A 23014-nucleotide genomic window follows, 5' to 3' on the forward strand; every position below is an offset into this window, starting at 1 on the left:
TAAACTTTGACCCTTGACCGATTTTACGATTTCCGTATATCTCGAGGGCAGCTCCTCTCGAAAAGCGCAAAAGCTTCCTGCGAGCAGCTAAACACGCTTGTCCAGCATTTGAAATCCAGATCATCCCCTAGAGAACAGGATGTTCCACCTCTATTACATCGACTTCGTTTTCCTTCGATAATCAAAGTATCTCGCCTGCAACGTCGGTGGAACCGCAGACTGGTAACGGTTTCCGTATATCGTATGAAACTGTACCGACAAACTGCTGCCAGTGGTCGGGGAAACGCGACGAAGGGAGGAGGATGGTCAAGAAAGGAAACGCATTAAAGGGCAAAGAAGTGGGGTCGGACGTGTGCGCGAGCGTTGGAAAGGAGTACGATGTGCCGAGAGAGGAAAGTGGAAGGCAACAGGAAGAGAGGACGCATCGAAAACGGAGGAAAAGCGAGGTGGAACCCTCTCAGTGAGTCTCTCTTTCCGTCTTCGAATGTTATTTGTATCCGTCCTCTTCTGCTTCCTTTCTATATCACGCTTCTTCTTTTCTCGACTCTCCCTCTGCCATCTTGCTAGCGATGGACTCAAGAGCGCTTTGAGTTATTTCATAGCCGAGACATATCCGTCTGGATAATACAAGTCTCTGGCGACTTATTAGAAATGTCAAAGAACTTCCAGCAACGGAGAAAAGTCAATGAGCATCGTCAAAATGTAACATAACATAACCTGTAAAAAAGTGACGCAGCAGATGCGGTAGAACAATTTTTCGTTTCCATTTGCCAAAAACAATGAGACGTTCGACTTGCAAGCGAGCTCCTAGTCACAACATTTATCAGAACGTGCCTTTATCGGGTGAGAAAGGGTTTTCTCCGCAACTCGACGATAGAGTTCAAACTTCACAAGCTCTCGGCGTTCGACACCCTTAAATTCGAAACGACTGTAACCTCTGTACGACTAAATCGCTCGAAAACTCGCGACACAGAGGATCGAATGCCCATCACTACTCATCCCGTCCCTTCGTCGTCTCGGTTCTCGACTCTCTCCGTCTCTCGGGTTCGGACCCATCGTCGACGTTCTGTTCATCCAAACGCCCTCCCACGCCACCCCCCGCTTCTCGTCCAGCGTTCAATCGAGCCTCTTCCCTCTCTCTCGAGGTGCGCTCTCTCTCTCTCCCTTTCTCTCTCTCCGTGTCTCGCCACCCCTCGCGTCTCGCGCCGGCTCCACCGCTCCCATCCAGTCGGAGGCTCGCAGTCCGCCGGCGACTCTTCAATGAGAACGACGACGGTTCCGTGGCTGGGCGAGCGTTTCCACCGGGTGTCACGTTTCCGTCGACGGAAATAAATGCGTGTGCCGAAGTGCGTGTCCCTGCTCGCGCCCTACGTCATCCCGTCCCTAGGATCGTTCGGGAGAATCGTCCACGAGAAATTCCACTCTCGTTGTGTGTCGGTCCGTGGCAATTTTTCCAACGCCGCGCCTCGTCGCTTCTGAACCACGATCGCTTCCTATTACACGCGGCTGTCAGTCACAAAAAGGCAACTGCAAGCGTTGTCTGCTACCATCTACGCTTTTCAGAATATCGATCATCCGATCCAGAAATTCTACCACGAAGACTCCAGTACTATCGGTACGCAGTTATTGTTCCGTGTTTGTGGATGGGTTGTTTGATCGGTTTGAAGGGGGATTTCGGCGACGCGGCTGGGCAAACAGAGAATTCGTAGCGATAGGTAGTGAAGAGAAGGATTGATTGATTGATGACGAACCGTGGATGTGAGGTTGAATGGGTCTGTTGGTGTTGCGGTAGGGAAACGTAGGGTGAAGTATCTTTCGCGGTTGCACTAGGCTTCACCGGAAAATCTCGGCAAGTTTGTGGTTGCATCGTTCGAGATAGGAATACCTGAACACGTTGCGATCATTTTTCCGGAGCTTTGACTTTATACTTTCTTTTAATAGAATAATTGTTAGAGACGCTTCATACCTGCAATCTTTCTCTCGTCTTTCTTTACATAAACGCAAGCGGTAAAACGTGAACGTCTTCGAAAAAAACTGAACGAGTTGTAAGGGAAATTTATCTCTAAATAGTTCTTCGTCTGCATTAATAGGAAGCTAATTATAGAGCCAGCCATCAACGAGTCAGTGAGGGAAAACGATTCAATGATCGCGGAACATTGTCGAAAAGGGGTGGAAAGAGATCGGTGAACCGGTGAAAGATTCTGGTTGTGCGAAGACAAAGCGAAACCGCTTGTTCAATCTAAATTTAAGCTACGGTAGAGTCACGTTTCAAAAACGTTTGAACCTCGTTTACCTCCCGAAGTACAGGCGAGCAAGTTTAATAAAGGCAGCCGGATAGAGGGTAGTTCGCAACGAGTCCAACTTCCTTGCCGAGGACTTTTAATCTCGTGATCCGTCGGCCCGTATCAATCTCGAGTGCCGAGGGACAGAGACGAAACGAGAGAGGACGCGTCGTTTCGGCTCGCACCGTCCTCCGTGTTACGTGAAAACGCGCAACCCTCACGGCGGCCAGGGGTGAGTTTCGTGCGTTAACCCTTCGCCAGCTGCGAGACCAACGTACACGCGGCCTAATTAAATCGTCTCGGCCACGAAAAAAAAAAAATATCTCTATACCCGGCAGACTTTATATTTATGGAAAAGTTTCCGCGGATGAGTCTCTTTATTCCTTTCAATCCCTGGTAAAGATCGAAAAATATTTCCATTTACGATGTGAAGGATATTCCTTTCAAAAAGAAGAATGTTGTTTCGCTAAAATATAACATTGTTTAGACGATCACGAAGCTGTGTTCCTTTTTCATGTATATTATATCGATATACAAGTGACTGTATAGTGCAATTACGTCGCTGATTATGGACGGCACTTTGTGTAAAGTGGAGTGATTGGAGGATGAGAAGTTGATGAAGAGCCGTCCTCGCAGTAAGTGATTCATGGTGACTCGTGTTTTCGTCAAGGTAACGAACGTAAGTGTCAGAAACATTAACAAGTAGCGGAAGCTCCAATTGTAGCAATTCTATTCCTATTACTATTCATTCCAAGCTTTCGCTTCTAGAAGAAGAATGCACTCGGCTGCAATTCGCAAAATAGGAACACGGATAAAGAATAAAAGTATGACAATCACAGCTAAGCTACTCGCTATAGACACCTCGACTTTTCATCTTCCGTAACGTTGTACCTCACGTCAGTATCAAGGCCTCGATTGTTGAAATCGAGAGAAAATCGATGGTCGACGTCGGGCATAATACGCGTTGTTCCGAGCGAGGAACACCGTACTCACTGCGATTCGTTTCACGTTTTAACGCGAGCTTCGCATCATCAACGACGATCATCCGCGAGAGCAGTGTCGTTCGATTATCGACTTCGCCCAGGAAACCGATTTTTGTCGTTTGAAACGCGTGGGCGCCAGACGTCTCCTATGACAAACGTCCACGCGATTTTTCGTCGACGTTCAGCCGCAATTCGTAAAAAGAGATCGCGAGATAAGCGTTTCGATCGATCCTTGGATACATTCGTTTCCGGAGCTCGACCATCAAAGTCGTTACACGGGTTTTCTCGCGTGCAAGTGACGCGTCATGACAAATCAAGCGACACGATATCCTGATTTTATTCCTAGAAACACACGCTATGCACTTCGCTGACTAATTAAAAACCTGCGTCGGAAGAAGCTGAGAAGAAAATTGCTGTGAATCCCTATTTAGAAAGCACATCCGTGACCTACAGAATCAGTCTTGGAAATGGATAAGATAAAGAGGTCGTAATTGGAAAAAAGACGAGACGAGTCGATGGAATCGCTATCAAAGGAATATCAACAGCGTCGCGGCATAAATATGTATACGCGTTATTTGCATGGCAAACGCAGTGACGATCTTTGTTACCGATATCGTGATGATCGCCGAGGATCGCTGCCGATCTCTGACGTCACGAGGCTGAATTCTGCGAACGAAAGAACCCTAGCAGGCCACCAGTATTTCGCTGCGGTCTGAATTTTGATTCTCTTCTGTCACATTTTAATGCGCAGCCATACACGGCTGGGCATCGACCGTGCGCGGTGCACGCGCGTGCATTCCTCCGACATATCTCTCACCCGCTATTCCTCCTTCGATTTGCACCCTTGGGAACCACCTACTTCCACGGTTCTCGAAGATGGACAGCGTCGATTTCGCTTCGCCTTCGTGTCTGATCCATCTTGATCTCGCTAAAGAAGAATTTCACAAGGAAGCTAGAAATTTGAAAAAAATTACGAATCTTGCATGCAAATGGAATAGGTGACCTGTAACGTATACGTATCTTTTATTGATGATTTTAGGGATCGAAATCATCCTTTTGAAGAAGACGCAGAATTTTCTCTTTCTTTGTTATGTACCCCGAGAACGGTGAGAGATATCGGGAAGAAGATTAGATATCTTCTTTTTCTGTCTACGATAACGTGTGAAAATTCCTTTCGAAAAAATCAATATCTTTCGAGTTACTCCTACCATCAGCTCTTAGAAGTTGAATTTTCTTCGTAGAAAAGGATATTAGGTACCTTAGGAGTACCAGGAAGCTTTGTTATCGCGTATTAGAAAATAAAACCAGGCTAAGTCAATCATTTGTCCAGGTAAATCCGACAACGTGGTGCTTGCAAAGCCCACCAAGGACCATTAAACTTCTGGGACGATCCTTAGAACGTCCCCAGTTTCCTAGTTCTGAAGCGATACCGGTCGAAGCATCGCTCCTCAAACGATCAGCGATCAAAACCATAAAACCGTGGCAGCCGGGGCGGGGGGTTGCGTACTTCGCCAGCGTTTTACGGCTTCATTAAGTCGCCGTTACGAGGTGGATACCAGAGGCTGAACAAAGTGAGCTGAACGCGGCGCAGCGATAAACCGCGCCGATTTATGAATACCGTGAGAACCTTAACGATCGTTGCTAATCATTTCTAGGATGGCAGGATGGTCCTCGTATCTGGCGAGATTACCGCGCAAATTCGAAAAGCCGAGATAATGGTGGGACCGATGGAATTCTCAGCACGAGATCGCTTCCTCGATGGATCGATGCTCGAAGAAACGAGGGCAAATAAAATAAACCGCTTGTGGCTTTAGAAATGCATTAGCCTACTTTAGTGGTGCAATGAAGTAGCTGCTCGTTCAACGAGAAATTGGCTATGTTTAGAGCGAAATTACGATAGGTTGTGCTGATCTTTCCGATTTACGTATATACGAGATTTTGATTAATGTAGCAACGGAATGTTTCAATAATTCAGCGTTCTTTCCCGACAAACGTATCTACGAACTTCGATGCCAGAAATCCCTCGACGCGTTGGCGCACGCGCGCGAACTTCAATTAGCGGTCGCTGGCAATTAACAATGTACACGGTACTCGTTCGCCGTGGCCGAAAATTCGGAGGAACGGCGGATACGCCGCGAATTAACGATTAAACCGATCGAACCGCCCCTATCACCTCCATTTTTCCCCCACCCCTCTGTGCCATGTACATGTCGCCGATTTATCTTCCCGCATTTTTCCCTTCGTGGAACAATTTCGGGAACCTCGCAATGGGAAACAACGAATTTCATTCAATATTTTCCACCCTTGCTCCTCCACCACTCTTTTCCCCTCTCTCGATAAGCAAAATATTATTACTTTAATCAATCCTGTCGATAACGTATATGTTACACGAAACATTTTGAAATTTCAGCTACACTGTTGTGAGACTCCGCTATCAAGATTATGCCGATAAAGTTTGAAAGAAAATTACTTAAACAGTCAATATTATATTAATAAACCTAAATATTCAGTAGGATGATATTTAACACTCGCTGTATGCTTAAGATGATTATTCATGCTATATACTAATTCTCTGCTAAATATCTGTCCGCGATGAAAATATCTCTCAATTTCTATAATACATTCTCTATATAGAGATTTGTTTCAAACTTTACCGATTTAACGTGTCTCGTCCTAGTGTCAACGTATAATATTTCTAAATGTATCGTAACGCGTATAGTATCAACATAGAAATTTTCTATGTTACACGTTCAAGTACTTTCACGAGCCAATATACATCCCCATCTCAAAAAGTTCACAAGGAACATCCATCCAGTATGACCCAGTCTGCCAGGCAATTTTTCCGTCCTGGCGCAATTAATCGTTAGGATCGGTAGTTTGCCAAAATCACCAAATTCTTTATCCCACAGGCGGATGCCGGGAACAACCACGACATATCCGCGGCAATCATCCCAGGAATTCGACGAATCTACCGAAAAGACCAAGGGAAAAAGGAAATATCTGTGTTAAGCAGTCTTCTACCAATTCAGGCAGCGAAGACCAGCAGATGCGTCGAAGATCCGTGACCTTCGACTTGTTCGGCTGAAATCCAGTCGCACGGTGGACCGAAATCTGATAAACGAAAGGGTGTACCAAAGTAGATTCAGCAGAAATCGATGTGGATCGCGCGGTACGATGAAAATCGTGGGCAAAGGCGCGCCAATGTTTAATCTCTGCATAGTTGGGCGAAAGTAGACGATGCTTGACGTTCTTCCATCGAGTGTTTCTGCTCGGAGCAGCACCGTGACTGACGTTCGACTGGCTCGTTGAATCGATCCGGCAAACCCGGCCGGGTTATCGCGCGCGATTGTCGTGTAGCAATCATGCCGATCGAACTGGCCAATCGTTACTAGAGCGGTAACGGCGATGGCTCGTCGTGTTGCCGATCCGGGGACGATTGATCTTGGTGATCGCGCGTGCTAGTGACTTGCCAGTGTCAAAGTGGAATTATGGTAGTGTGCATCGCGACGTCTCTGCGGCGCGCTTCGCGCTTCTCGCCCTCTTCTCTGCCTGCTTCTAAGGGTAAGTGTCATTTTATTTGCGCTTGTAATTTTTCTTTTGCGACGACTGAGTCGCCAATCAATCTGGACGCAAACATTGGATTATTTCAAAATCATGTACGATTTAATATTAGCGCATCGTATATTCAATCATTTTCAATAATTCGTGTCCATTACGTATGCAAAGCTTCGTAATAAAGATAGGCATTGTGTGAAAATTATTCGTTAGCATACAGAATCGTGGCTAATGAAAAGTTTCATGTTGAATTAACACATTCGTTGAATGTTTTAAAAAGGATTTAGGAATAGAATCAGTTGTGAAACGAGTTGACACCAACAAAGTTACAAAACGTTGTAAACTGTCATCGTATTCTGATAGGATGATACTGTTGCGCCGATTTGATCCTGGAGAGTGCCGCGTCGAATGTCGTGTCGAGTATCAAAAGATCGGGAGCTCGGACACATATGGAATCATCGCGGGACTCGTTCTCGAACACGGCCACGCCTATGGTCCAATGATTCTCCTCTGTTTTCTCGACGTATTTTGCTTTGATAGAGCTTAATCCGTTTATATCCGCGAGGTCGGAGGCTAGCTACCGAAAGGGAGGCGGCTGGAAATTTTCAATCAACGGATCGCTCGTCCATTTGCCGGATAACTTGTTTTCCCTTTGTTTGCGAATTCGAGCTCGAATTTCCCGCGCGTTCCCGTCAGCCGGAATAAGGCTAAAATCTCTTTGCGTTTACTTGTTTTTCCATCGTCCGTGTTTTTTTCTTTGTGAACCACCGCGACTAAATGCGTTTGACGCGGCGGCTCGTCGGGGAAAATGTGAATCGCATCAAAAAGTTCCGCTGCTGTCCACGTTCGATCGTACTTAGGAAAGAAACACCAAACTTAAATCGCCTGACTTTTGCCCAATTTTGAAACTGTTCAATATAACTGTAGAACGTTTCATTGAAATTCACGCGGATGTAAGATATGAACGAAAATTCGGATAAAGAAGATCTTAAATATTTATATAGCCAGCGGAGAGAGGAACATAATCGAGCCAGTCTCAAAGAAGAACGTAACATCCGATGATATTCACGAGGAAAGTGTACGCACATGCATCAAAGTGTCGGAAATTGTTTTACATTTTACTTGTTCGCGGATCACACGGCCCCCGTTCAGCCGATCGGGAGCACGTAATCACACTTCACACGCGTGACAAACGCTATTTGTCTTCAAACTTTGTCGTAGTCTCCGCGAGTGTATGGGAATGCGCCAACTTCTTTCACGCTTCTCTTCTCCTAAACCATTCGTTTTCCTTTCCAGCATGGAAACGTTACCAGACCGAATACGATGGAATAATATGAAATTGCAATTATTGTTTACCTGCCATGACAACGACATAAGGTGTGTATTAAAAAGATCGAAATGAAAGATACGTATATTGAAAAATATAAAATACAGGAAGAACAAAAAGCTTTCTATCGATATATTTTATGCGAAATCACTCAAATTCACAAAAAATCGTCGTCTTAAATCCATACAGTTTCTGAGAAAAATTCGGAATTCAACATTTTGTCTATTTTGGTAAGTTTTGGACTTTTTATATATCTACGAAGGAGCGAAAGAAGGGAAAATGTAGAGAGAACGCAATATATCGTTACGTAACGTGTATGCTTGAAATGACAATGATTGGCCGAAATTCGCAGAAGCAATGGCAATTAGAGAAGGAAACGAGTATTTCATCGCGTCTATCGATAGCATCCTCGTCAAATTTACAAAACGAATTACCCGATAGTTGAAAATCCTTCAAGTAATTAATTGTCCCTGATTACATCGTTAAATGATCCGGTTCAAGCAGAAACGATCGGCAGCGGGAAAATTGCTCGGCTCGAATTCCGCGGGCAACAGAGAGAATTCGCTTATTTTACCGAATCGCGTTGATACCGGAGTCGAGATAACGGTCGTATTTCCAGTCAAAAACGAAATAGCTAATTAAATATTTTTATACGAGGTTGAATTTCGCTAGCCAAACGATTCATAAACTACAGATTCTTCGCTCGTTTCAAGTAGAATCGTAAAAGCTCGCCGAGGCGAATGTACATAGAACAATTAGAAAGTCGCCGAGTGGTCTAGCGTTTTGTAGCTGTCTGGCAGTTTCACGTACCGATAAATACTCCTTCTCCTAATTGGACAAATAGGCGCCGAGTACGAATAAGTTATGGGAAGCTGTTCCCCTTCGTGCAAATAATTGACTTCTGTCAATATTTGGACACGAGTCTGCATTTATTTTGTTCCGACCTATGGAAATTGTCTCGAGTCGAAACAACGACGTGTAGTGTTGATAAAGTTAGTGGAAGAGAATTCGTGAAATATCACCGAGAGACAGACTGGCTCACGAAAGTCCACGAACACTTTCTATGGCAAACATTTATGTCCATATTGTATGTATCGTATAAAACGTTTTAAAATTTCATTAGCGCTATAATGAGACACGACTGTCACGATTATATTGTTGGAATCTGAAGGCGATCTGAGAATGTACATAGAAACTACGCGATATTTAACAACATATAAATCTGTGATATAACTTTACGATATAACTTTTCCAATATAATCATAGTCTCGTAAGAGTGCCAATGAAATGTCCAAATGTTTCGTATAAATGCTAGAAATGTTTCCACGAGTCTTGGTACACTTTCGTGAACCTGTGTATATACAAAATACTAAGAAACTCAAATCATCAGTCAAAGATGCGTTTTCGATACTTTCAAGAGAAAGATATTCTCTCGTGTGTCTCGAATGATGCGAGTGAGATGCGGAACTGTAATTAATTAATCCAATTGCTGGCATCGGTCGAAGAATTGCCCGGTGACATTTGAATTGCGGTTGGTAACGCGATATTTGCCGGCCACTCGAAAGTGCAGCGCACTTTTGGTACTCGGCCAAAGAAACGTCCGGCCGTAAGACGTCCGACCATTCCGATGCATTAGCGTATAATTTATCTACGGATGGCAAAGATTTATGTACGTTGCATCGTGCATTACGAAATATGAGTTTACATTGTGCACTTCCTGTGTTATATCGCCGAAGTGCAACGGACCGAGAGCGGCCCCGGATTAATATTGACAGTCGACGATACTCGCCTTTCGTTCGAAACAAAGATACGCGATGTAAAAGGTCCGCGAAGCTCAAAGGGATTTCCGGTTTGTTTGAGAACGCGTCGTTCCTAGCGAACGTTAACGACGGAAGCTTTTAATACTTTTTTCCCGTTCTCCGAAGGGAAATGCCTTTATCGTAGAGGCTGGTCAAGAAAATTCCCAGGATGTTAACGCTGGCTCGGAGCCTTTAGCAACGCCTTTAATGACATTCTTTGGCATACGAAACGGTTCGGGCGAATTACCAAAGCGAAACGCCTGTCAGCCGACTGATCTCCTCGAGAGAGCAGGCCAACGCGATGGTAATTGCACGAGATCGTTGTAAACGGCGTTCTAAGGGTTTCTCGGTGCATTCCTCCACGACCACAAGCATTACCATCCCACCCAAATCTCAGCTTGCCAAGGTCGAAATTTACGCGCTTATCGCCCTCCCAAACAAGCTATTCGCCGCATTTCAATGAGTCCAACACCTTTTAATGTGCAATCGTTGTTTTTTATACGAAAGAACGGTACCAATGATCTGAATTAGGAAATTATGTTTCGGGAGCAGCCAATTAAATTAAAAGCAATTTAATCAAAGGCAAATCACAATTCAAATACCTTTGAGGTGGCACGCGATGGAAAAGCTCTCGGGCAACATCAATTATAATAATTATCCGTTGAATATGAAGAGAAAACGTGGCAGAATATAGCGATACAGATGACACAGTTTCCGGTGATCGGTATGCAAGCCGACAAACAATATCAAAGTGACAGGAATTTCGAACTTTCAACGAGCCATTGTTCCCGATACTATATAATATTAATTACTCAACTTCTAACGAATATAAGTTATGCTTTAACAAAGCGATCTTGACGAGCTCGTTAGAGTATCGCGCTCAGTTTGAAATTAACGACCCTCCATGATTGCCTGTAGCTCTTTGGCTCATTGTTCGATTATTAACAGTTCAGATATTGTTCGTGAAACGTTTAGCGGTGTACGAGCATCGACTGATTACTCTTCGAGCACCGGCGAGACCTTCTATCGTCATATCCGACTTCTCGGGTTACTCCTCTTCGGATCAAACTATTCCCTGTTATATAAAACAAACTTCACTTCGAAATAGAGCTCGTGTCGCAAATTCCTCGCGCACTAAAAAATGTCGACTGTTATTGGCATCTTTCCCTTGCGTTCCTGATTTGTGCAATGAACTTCTATGGTATATTCTAATATATCTTCTAACCTTGATATAACGATAAGCTACTGAATTATTTCACTGCTTCGTCTAGAGAAGTCTTTGGAATTCGTCGATGAAAGTTATGATATATTTATATGATATGAATGTAATATATTTTATGACGTATTTATATAATACATGTCACATTTATAGAAAGCAATTGCATGGAAAGGTCGTATGGGATTCACGAGACACAGTCTGACCACCACTGGCACAAATCCCTTTGAATTTTTCTCGAAAGGTAAAAAGATTCCAAAGGAAATAAAGCGAATGTAATTTACAGCCTATGCCGTAAGTCGTCGAATCGTCGAGATTAGCTCGACAACGCGATGGCAGACCTGCGTCTGACACCTGCAAGGCAAATTAATTCGCGACAGCTGTCTCGGTCGTCAGAGACCGATTAAGTGGTGGGTGGAGCTGAGCGGTCGTGTAACAAATTAGGTCTGGTCCGACTGGGTTGCTACATTGGGACGGCTCGCGGAAATAGCGATCGCGGGGTCGTCGAAGCCGCGCTTCGGCGTTGGCCAGATAACCTGACCGCTCCCACCGATAAGCGAGTACTCGTCGCGGCTTCATTATCGCGCGACAATGGGGTCAGATCGCCGCGATTCCTGCCCGAAACGACTCCACGATCCATCCACGCGGTCTCGATAAAGCGGCTACGGATTTTTATAATCGCTCTACGCCACTGTTATCTGGGATCATTCGGTTCCGCCATCCCGATAATGCGTACGATGGATGTTGTGACCAATCTAGTTATCGACGCATAATTCTTTCTCTGGTATTTTTAATGATTTCGATAGAAATAGCTTCGTAATCTCCCCCAATGACGATATTATCCGAAACAAGAGAACAAAGTACGGTAATAAATTGGAGATGGTAAAAATTGTAGCTAAAATTGTTTTACTTTCAGCTAAAATACTCCAATAGCGGAACGTTGCAGGAACGGTTAGTCGAACGTTTATCAAGCATTAAGTGTTTGATCCATACTTCATCCGACAATCGAGCAAATATTGACGTATCATGAGGAACGCTACAACGAATCATTCCAGCAACTAAAACAATTTGAAACGCAACAATGTTTATTTTACCACGACAAATACAACGCGAAAGCTAGACTTATATGTTGGTCCAATTCGTTGATCGATAACGAACAAACTTGGGCATAACCGCATTTTCTTTCAGCGATGCGCTTTTCATCTAGCAATCATACAACAGTACATCGGTTCAATGTTTCGCGCGAAAAGCTCAGTCAGAGTTAAGGATTATTTCTGGAAAGGCAAGCGGAAAATAAACGACGAATCGATGCCCGTCCTACGTTGCTGGATTATTTCTGGATAAACCCAGAGATGCATCCCAGCCCGTTGTGATTAAAAACCAATACACGTGAAACAATAATCAGGTCATTAGAAGTAGCCATGATTGGAATTGTTCCGGAAGCCGGTAGTTCTCAATCCGCGGTATCGAGTTTCGAAAATTATTTTGGTACGAGTGGTTATTAGTCGGGAACAAAGGGGAACCCCAAGAACAGCTAAACAGCCGACGAAAGTTGCTCGTGCAGGCAGAGCAGAATTTCACCATTCACGTCAGTTAACAAGTATGCACTTATTTTCCACGTGAAACAAAACAGATGAAAATTATATCCCTCTCTAGAGATACGATGTGTTCGCTACGGTCTCGTTCATAGTCACGACGGAACAATGATTTTGCGTGAAACGTTGCTCCTTTTATTCCACGATATATGCCAAAATACTGTAAATAGTCACTGTAAATACTTTGTAAAGAAACAGCCGTGCGATGCTTTCAATATTTCATTGCTGTATTTACGAGTTCATTTAATCATACGTTCTCGGGTTTCTATCCGTTGTTACGAATGGTTTAATGTTAATTTCGAAATAGCTCGCGCGCTCTGAAGTATCGATGGATATAAGCTACTCGCGAGCACGAAATATTCCCCAAAATAATATTCATTATCCTCGATAGTAAAACTAGCGCAAAGCTTTGAACTTTCTTCGTCTCGGTACCTTAATTTCGCGTTGCTCTGTAGAGGAATCTTTGCCGAGTGCGCTTCCCCCGTAGCCGATAGCACCCATGAACAAAATAATCTCTGAAACGCGGAAGTATATTCCTTCTCGCGAGAACGGGCTGGGCTAATTAATTAGAAGCGTTACGCGGGTTACTTCGAGGTAATTGCCCGGTCGGCGCGGCTATACACGAGTTACGCTCGAAGCTACATCGACCATTAATTTCAGGGAAAATACGGAGCCACGGGTGCACGGGTGGTAAAAGCAATAAGTTCTTTCTCTGAACTGTCTACGAATTGCGTTCCACACTCAGGAGACGAATAAAATGATGTTTTCAAATTAGAGTCATGGCTGAGAACAAAATTTTCTCTTTTTTCTATGGAACCTAAGTAATCGTATTCTTGGCTTTATCTCGACTATGTCGCATAGAAAATGGAGCAAAGGAGTCCGCCTTGTGTACGAGTTCTTCCTTTTATCTCTTTCTGCGCCGTTTTCTACAAAATATCCTGATAAAACGCCACTCGTGGAGATAAACGGCAAACCGGTGCCGTGGAAATTTTCTGAGACGTCGCGTCTCGGCGTTCGCGTTTCATCGTCGATTGGTCTCTCATCGACGACGTCGGCGTATTCGTCGTGTCGCTCTGGGAACTCCTAACTCTTCCACCTGCGCTTATTCTTCTCCTTGTGTTTTTATTTATACATTCGTCTTGTTCGTTCGGCTGCCTTTTTACAGGCGCTCGGAGCCAACAAACACGTTTTCAGACTCACGATCACGTCTCTTCTAGGTTAGAATAAATTCGCTGGATGGCGTAAAAAGTTTTATCGATGTTTCGAGATACAACTGCCTCGATAATAAAATTCGCACGAATGCTCTGCAATTTGAAAATCACGAAAATGATGGGTGAAACACGACATACGTTAAACATAGAATGTCTCGTAAAGGTGATGCCAAACTTTACAAGCACAAACTTACAAAGCATGTAGTTCGTCGAATCAAATGAAAGTGCCTTAATGAACATGGATCCAATCGATGCAAATATCAATGCACGTTTCTAATTGTGCAGACACAACGATTCGATAATCGGCCTTACAACCGTCTAGGTTGATCGAATCGATAATGAAATTCCATCGGGGTATCTTTAAACCGCGTGCCATATTGGCCGTAATAGAGGGGTAGGAACGCGGAATGGTCGAGAAACGAGAACTCCATCAATCCGTTTCGCGGTTTGATTGAGTGCCAACGGAGACCTGTCAGCGGAGACTAGCATAATATCTCGCGTGTGATAATCGAGTCTCGAATTCGGGAGAACGGTGGTCGAGGATTACAGATGATCGGGCCTCCGAATTACAGAATCGGGAGCTCTCTCGCCTCGCTACTAGTAGACTGTTCTCTCGTGTATGGAAAATGATTCCTATCGTGTTCGCCGCACGTATGCCGTCTCTTAACGCTTTGATGGACAGTCTGTTGAAGGAAATACAATGTACCACGTGTGCCGAAACTCGCTATCGAAGCCGTGGCATCCTTTACAGTCGAGACATCAGTGTCCAGGACATGATTGAAACGTGAGTCGTCTGAAACGTGGCTGATGCGATGCGATGCGTGGATTTATTGAAAAATATCGATCAGGTATCGTGGAAAGCTAGCACAAAGACGCTTTCACTGTGAAATGCGAACAAGATGTGCTGTAATGATGAATGAGCCACCGAGAAAAGGGAATGGATGCGTGGCTGATCCTGAATGGCATTTTTTCCCTTAAGTGCTGACTCAATCCCTGTTCGTGGATATTGAAACGTGTTATCTATCGAATCGTTTCGATGCGAGGCGATAGAGAAGATGCTCATGTACTCGTAGTAATACCACGAAAATATAAACAGGACTTTGACAAATTTTCGATATTTTTATATCGATAGAAAAATCATACCATAAGAATTTTCAGTCTCGACTATTTCTAACGGTACAGAATAATATTACCAACCAAACGAACGAACGAGGCTCATTCACAGGAAGACGAAATAGCAAAACGAGTTAAGCAAAGTACCTTCTATACATGTTCCTTTGCAAACGCTGGCTTTTCAACGAGTCAGCTTCCAGCAACGTAAATGCCTTTCCAGCAGGTTACCTCATACGCCGTTTGATTAACACCATGGAGAGTGTGTGGACGGCGCGGTTTCGGCATGCTGCACGTGACACTACGGGCCTACCATCCATTATTCTGTCCTCTCTTCGCGCGGCGCGGCCCTCGCATTCTCTTCGCCGGCTTAAACTGATTTTCACCGGTACTCCCGTCGCCCGCGCTTCTCTTTCTTCCTTTCAACGTTCCCGGATGTCCCGTTTATAATGGCTGGTACTAATCGAGACAGCGAACTCGTCGCCGCTTTAACTGTCAGTTTTCTCCACTCTCTCGGTTTCATTTGCTAAAACGTCTCTCCGATTACTAGGCCGTCCTTTGTCGAGAACTTTCAACGGCCGAATAGCGTAATTAATATTTGAGAACGACATTCCGCAAATAGAGAAGTAATTTAATGAGGAACGCTTTGTCGTTCGAGCAACACTCGCGTTCGCGAAACGCTCTTTCTAACGTGCAACGAAATAATCCCGGCGTTCTCTGTTCATGTCGCGTTTTGCAATTCGTTTCTCAAGAGTACGCGTTGTTTTTCTAAATAAGTTTCATCGTCGTCGTTGGACGAAAATTTTTACGGTTCGCTGTGAACAGCGAACGAGAATCGCCGAGTGTACGCGCCTCGAATATTTTTCGCTTTACCGTTATCTCATTTAGAGAAGTAATAAGTTTGACAGTGGTTCGTGTTCGCGGTGGAAGATCAGGACTCACAATACCGGCCGGTTTTTTTCTAAATGGTTTTGCTCAAGTTTCCAGCGAAATAACCAACGGCTGTCTTTGAATCCTTTCGCGTCCTTTGACGAATGGCTCATTTACCGGCTGCGAAAGAAATTAAGCGGGCTACCGATGTTATCATAAATCCGTTCATTCATCGTTTTCCGCGAACTGTCTCGCGTGAAAGCTGAAGGCCCGCCTGTGCGCGCATAAAATGCAATTAAGGGCGAAATAAAAAGACGAGATTCTAATAATCTTTCAGCTATTGTAACTATTCGCCGCGATCAAGTTATCCGCTTAACGCGTTCTATCGTCAGCCTACTATCAACTTACTAGCAGAAAAATAGTAAAAACGGGAACGCTGCATTGTGTGAGACGAACGATCCTAATCTCTTTACGCTTCGTATATGTCGCCGCTGAAAATGCTATTTAGATATTAATCTTAGCATGTAACCTGCTCCTCTTCGTCAGATATTTATTCAAGGAAAGCTGAGAGGCGTGTTTGTGCAAACAGAGTGTGTTTGGACATTTTCAACGATCGTAAACTTGCGAAATCCGTCTTTTGTGCCCTTCGCTTCCTTTTTCATTATCAGCGTCTCTTCTTTCGTTTGTTCGTATTTCTCTTCATTTCCTGCGTCTCTTGACGTCTCTTCTTAACGTTCTCCAAAAGAATTTATATATACAAAGTTAATGAAGCAAACTTTATCGCCAGACGCGAACAAAGAAAAAAAATAACGGGTGATCTCAAAAAATAACGAAGTACCTGTGGAGTGCCACGAGAGAGTAAAACGCGTCTTCGTCGTGGCAGCACTTTTTTGATTTTGATGGATCACATTCTGCTCGCGACGATCTTTCAACCTGCCTTCTTTCGAGCTACTTCTTTCCTCGTTTTATTAGCCGTCTAATGCTAGCGCTAAGCAAATGTCCTCGATGACAATGATGGACGCGAAATCGTTAAGCGGCTCAAATGGTTAAACCAAATTCAAGAGACGATACTTTTACATCATTTACTGGTTCTTCCTGCTGGGAATAAGACTGACACGAATTGAAAATCGAGATTGATTGCAATTATTTCGATGGCAAATCGGTGTCGAACAACAAATCTGCACCGAACAGCTTTCGAACAATTTCCACCGTGACAAACACGATGCTGATATCGTTTTAATTAATTGCGTTCGATAGCAAATACAATTGCACATGATACCGCAGTTCAGACTGTATCTATGGAAACTTATCGTAACATGTGATTATATTAGTCACTTAAGATTCAACGTTTTTAAATCCAATCTTGAACTTTAGGGAAAATAATCAAATTTGTTGAAAAGAAAACTGAGAATATATCGTGTAATTTATTTCCAGCAAGAAAATGATATCAAAAACAATATCAAATGATCCTATCGTAGAGCTATATAAATTAGCAAGATGAGCTGTCAATGTAAGTACTCGATATACATCAAGTTTATCGCGTCGCTAATAATAGTATTAATACTCAAATAGTTCGTTTCCAAACGTATATGATAGCTTGAAAGTTGTTCATAGCGAAATTTATCGATTTACATGACAAACTACTTAATTACACTCAAATGTCCTTCCGACTCGAACAACCCTACGTTATCCTAGATTTTGATTTGTGTAAACGTCTAGTTACAACGTAACACCGTGATCTACGTCACCATACGACCCACCCTTAATTCATCTGTGGTCCATGTGAACAGCCTAACCGTGGATTACCCTGGCCAGTTACAACCTACCGCCGTGATCGTAGCAATTCCGCCATAGTTAAGAACCATGACCCACGACTCCTCTATATTATCCGAATGCACGAAACATCGTGAACCACGACAGGCTACAACACCGGTTACCTCGCAGCAATGGCGCATCGTGAGCCACGCAACCGTGCGACCTGGCCACTATCGGCCACCTTTGACCCAACTGGGACGTGCTAACGAGTACGTCAGCTAGAACGAGACGGGAAGCCCCGTGTTGGCGAGGGTGTGACGAGAGAAAGAGTGAGCGTGTGCCTGTGTCGGAACAGCTGTTTCCGCGCGATACGCTTTCACGCATGACGTGAACCCGGCGCTATCTATCGGATATTCTTTCGTTGTCACGAATTTTCACCTACCGTTATCCGGTATACGTCGTGTCATCCCTTTCAGTCATCGCGCTGTATGCGTTCGTGGCTGAGGCTGATGCGAGCGCACGGACACGGAATATCGTCTGGAATACAAAAGCCTTCTCATTCGATTTGACACAAGTCCAGTCACGATTTCTCAAAAATGATATAAAAAACGAAAATATAGTATGACGAAGGCCAAAAGAAAGCATGAAAGAGGAGAAGAGAGAGAGAATTAAATAAGAGAGGAGAGGGTAAACGAGGAGAGGAGAGGGCGAATAGTTGGTATTGTTGCTGATGCGCTGTTATCGTAAAAATTACCCCTCGGCAGAATCGTAAATTGAGGAATGTGAACAATGGAAAGGGGGCCAGCGAGGAATATCAATAACGGATGAAAAATAGATACACCACGGTTTCGCCTGGACGAAAAGGAACAAAAAGTGGAAAGGCTCATTGGCACGAGTGGAACTTTGGGGTTATATCGTTTCACGTACGCTTTTCTGTGACTACTCGTGTATATGTTCATATAGTGCGCGTATATATGTATACATATGTATAGACGTATATACACACCTCTGTATTACCGCGGAAACCCCGCTGGGAATGACCAACACATTACAAAGGTAATATTATAATGAAGGTTATATTCAGCGGAGAATCCGCTTTTATGGATTCACTATCCGGGGTGCTGAAAGTCTTTAAACTCGCCGCGGCTGTGATCAAAGAACGACTGAGGCCACCCGTGCAAATTGCTCCGAGATAAATCGATGATAGGCATATCAGAGACGCTTCTTTTCATCGTGTTATAGTACAGTATGAAACTCGGGGATCGCAAAGTTTCAAACTTCCTACGAAGAGCATTACTTCTGCAGCGTAGCACTGACAAATTAAACTCAAACCAAATTCTTGAATCTCTGCATATCTTCGCTTATCGAATTTCCTATAGGAAAACCTTCTTTCCTCGCGTAAACGACTTGATCGACGCCTGCGAAACGAGTAGCCAGCAGTGAGTGCCAAAAAAGCTGAGATCACGTTGGATTAAGATCCCTTTCAGACAGCAACAGTGTGCTCGCCACGCGGACTAGCCGTCAAAGTGGCGAAAAATGCAGAAAACTTTACCAACCACCGCAGCTGCTGTCGTTCCATAGACTTGACACGTTCCTCGCTCACGATCCACGATCGTTGTGCATTTTTCAATCCGACTACATTCATACATTTAAATTGGCCTGGGGGAGGCTTTTATAAATCCTGGAATACCGTTAAATCGGACCCTGTATCACCAACGTAAAACAAACTCGCGCGAGAGATCCAATACATCCATCGTTCCGTCTCGTGGACGCGATTAAATGGCCCGAAGTGAAATTTTTACGAGCCGCGACTGCCTGTCCAGAGATATCGCAAGATCCGCCGTGTGTTTTGCAGACTATCGGCCGACTCGATTGGCCAAAGAAATCCTGGAACGTAGCCAACAGGTTCCAGAGGCTGCGAGTTTTGGCTGACCTCGGCACGTCCGTCTTCTAAAGATGGATTTCCATCCCTTCGGGACCTTTGACCCCGCCATGTGGTTCTGCTGTCGCGGCCAGTTGCATTCTCCATTGGGGTGGAACAATTCCGTATTCGCTTATGCACACCGTTGCTTGAAAATTGCTATAATTTGTGCGGCGCAAAGTAATTGAAAATTTATAACTGTGATGTAATTGAAAATTTATAGCTGCGAAGGAGAATTGATGCGGAAAGTCTCAAGCAACTGGGCGAGGTTACGGCTCTAAAATAATTCAATACAGAATATTTCAATAAACCAGATTAAATGGTATGTGTTAACCACTTTCGCTGCATGTCCGTTTGATTTTTTTTTATAACCAACACACGCGTTTTTTCGTTATGCGTGTTCGTTAATGCTGCTAATCGATGAAGTCTTATTTTTAAATTTATAATAGCGTCAAGTTTGCGGGAGTCTATACATTTTGGGAAGCGAGTTAAACCGCTTGAATTGTTCTACCATTACAGCGTTATTTTGAACGATTTAGAAGGAAACAATGTGGCGGAAACATGAATTTCATTTATTTAGTTGTTTAGTCGGGAAATTGAAATTTCTGCTGATTAACAGCGGAAAAACAGATGTCTCTATTAAATTAACTGACAAGTGGACGATGTCAGTCACAGCGGCTACCTTTTAAATCGGATTAAAATGAAATTTCACGCGTGCTCGGCCGTGCAATCTGGTCGTTCGCAATCGAGGCGCACTCGAATAATTTATTGTGAAGTCGGTTCTGTGTGGTTTGTCATAGTTCTGCTCGAGGATCTTGTCCACGCGTGAAATACTGTCATAAGGAGATTTCGATGCATAAATAAGTGCATTGTATCGATTCTTTATAATATGTTCAATGGTATAAAATAGAGAAGGTACGGTTTTTGGAGAATTCAGAAACGAAATTTACTACATTAAATTAATTTACAGTGTTTCACGAAATCTCATAGAAACCTTTCGTCAATATACGATAAGCGTGACACGAAATAGAATTTGGAATTTCATTGATAGCGTAATAAGACAGGGCCATCGTGATTATATTGGCAAAATATGAAGGTCTCTCTTTACTGATTATATTAGTTATCGCTTATGTATTATTTACATTTAGTTATTGATTACGTTAATATGCCGATATTTAGTGGGATGATCTTTAGTATTAATTACATGTTTAATATCGAATACTGAACAGCATTTGCGCTTTGGCATTAATACCAAAGCAATAATGAATATGATGCGCACCTAACAGTAAGTTCTTAAATATTTACATGAGCTACTATATGTGCAATATTAGCAAACCGAATATCGCAACCTGATGTCCGCGAATCATACGAACGCGTGAGCAATTTGGCACGTGGCGGGTACGCGGATTCGCCGTCGACGAAATTTCGGTTAACTGCGTCAGTCGTCGAAAGTAGTGCCGGCAGACAAAACGTTGTAATTAGAGCAGTAATTGCCCTGGTGAAAGTACAGAGGAAGAGAACGCGTTATATTGTGCGCGGGAATAAGAGACAGAGGAGGGAAGAAGCGAAATCAGCCGCGGTACCGGGGCAATCATGGTAATTACTCGTGAGCATGTACATTACTGTGGCGTCCAGTGTCTCGAGAAAAGGAGCGCCTAGGAGCGGCTAGATTTCGTCCACGCCTCATTGCGTCTTGCATCTCATATTGTTCTTATCCGATGAAACAAAGGTCAAGAATTTATGATGTCGTCGTTGCGAGAACACATCTTCACGGACAAAAGAGTTGCGTGTGCGTATGCAGAGTGTAGCCCAAGGATTAACAGGATATATTTGTCGCGATATCCTATGGGTATAATCGAGCAAAAAATATTACAGTGAAATATTGACACGCCATTATATTTATTATAGAGCATTTTAAATCAGCAATATTTATATATTTTTGTTGTTTGATTATGACCACGGAATATAACGACCAAGCTTCGCTGTTAAACAGTCTGTATAAACGCAATTGTGTCAACGCGATCGTGACTCTATTTGAATAACGCGAGCCGAAGCATGTAATTAGGCAGTATAACAACGCGTTAAATCGTTATAAGCGGTGGAGGTTCAACGAAATGTAGGACGCTCAGCGATGAGAGATATTGATCGCTTTCTGTTCGAATGGATTCTCGATATAAATAGACCAGTTGCTTCTTTCTATCTTTTTTCTTTTTTTTTTTTTTTTTTTTGGTCACTGCATAAATGGACCATAAAGCGAGTCTAACGAGGCTCCACTCTCGAACAACAAAGCTGCTCATCACCGAACCACCGGCTTCCAAAGAAGATAGGTAATCCCCGATTTTCCATCGATAATGCGTACGAGGCTACAGTCGTCTCTCAAAAATTGATCGTGAAATTTCGCAGCGTGGCTCGTTCCACCTGGAACGATCGCACAATGCCTCTCGATTTTTCTGGCGTGTGCTAGTGCGAGAGGACGAGATGTGCGCGAACTGAAAGAAAAATTCCCTGGGGGTGTACGACGAGGTCGACCACAAAAGAACGCCTCGATACGCTTTCGAATCGTTTCATTGATTCCGTGTTTCGCGGGCAAGAAGTCGAGACCAAGTCGAACCGGTTATTCCCGGGCTCCGGATGGAAAGCCCAGGCAACCCCTTGCGCGCCCCACGGTCTGCCTCCTCCTCGTGAAGAAACACAAACGTTAATTTTCCGTTAATAATTCAGAGACATTGGCGGTTGGCCCCTCGGGCGTTCGAGTATTCCGAGTTCCACCGGTTATGCAAACTTGTCCCAGTGGTAGTAATTTCTCGCCAAGTCGAAACAGAGGTTCTCTCTCTGGCGTCGCGTGGCAAAAGTGGTCGGGTTATTAGTCGGAGCCTGTGGTGTAACGCCCGGTCCGTTCGTCGAGAACAAGAAGATACGTCATAATAGACGATGTTAGTTTTTAATTACACATTAAACATTTGCACAGCCGTGAGGATTCGTGTCGTTCCCACGAACGCTTTCAACGCTACCGAATGCCCTTTCTCTTGGCACGTCCGCCATTCGATCTTCACGCTTGTTTACATGCTCTGAATGGTTATCGCGCTCCTCGTGCTTTTTCTCGCTGTCGTACACTCCCAGGGGACGGCGATCCCCATTCTAAAAGTGACTTCGTCGCGTCGAAAACTTCTGCTTCTGTATCTGCGTTGGTGAATTGAGACGTTCATTTCGGAGAGGAAATCGAGGGAGCGCCAGGGTTCTTTAGATTCGAGAAATTGATCGTTAACGCGTTCCTTTCATGGACGTGTTAGCGGAATCTCCTCCAATGGCGATGTTGGACGACTGATGGTGACGCAACGATGACACGGAATCGGAAAGGAAGGTAGGCTGGCGAAAGGGAGCGAATCCTTC

At 44.0% G+C, this 23014-nt stretch overlaps 1 protein-coding gene across 2 annotated transcripts in view; it reads left to right on the forward strand.

Annotated features, from left to right (window-relative positions):
• Positions 1 to 1242: 1242 nt before the first annotated feature.
• Positions 1243 to 23014, forward strand: part of LOC126925039 (chaoptin-like) — an 89102-nt gene continuing 67330 nt past the window's right edge. Inside the window, exons 1-2 of one of the 2 annotated variants that reach the window (XM_050740171.1) lie at positions 1243 to 1615; positions 6175 to 6826. In XM_050740171.1, coding sequence (XP_050596128.1) covers positions 6754 to 6826 — 73 coding nt within the window. In that variant the 5' untranslated portion in view covers positions 1243 to 1615; positions 6175 to 6753. The remainder of the gene's footprint in view (positions 1616 to 6174; positions 6827 to 23014) is intronic. The other variant, XM_050740172.1, reaches the window with a different exon arrangement.

The sequence above is a fragment of the Bombus affinis genome, chromosome 15 (assembly GCF_024516045.1).
Source record: "Bombus affinis isolate iyBomAffi1 chromosome 15, iyBomAffi1.2, whole genome shotgun sequence".
In the NCBI taxonomy this organism is placed as follows: domain Eukaryota; kingdom Metazoa; phylum Arthropoda; class Insecta; order Hymenoptera; family Apidae; genus Bombus; species Bombus affinis.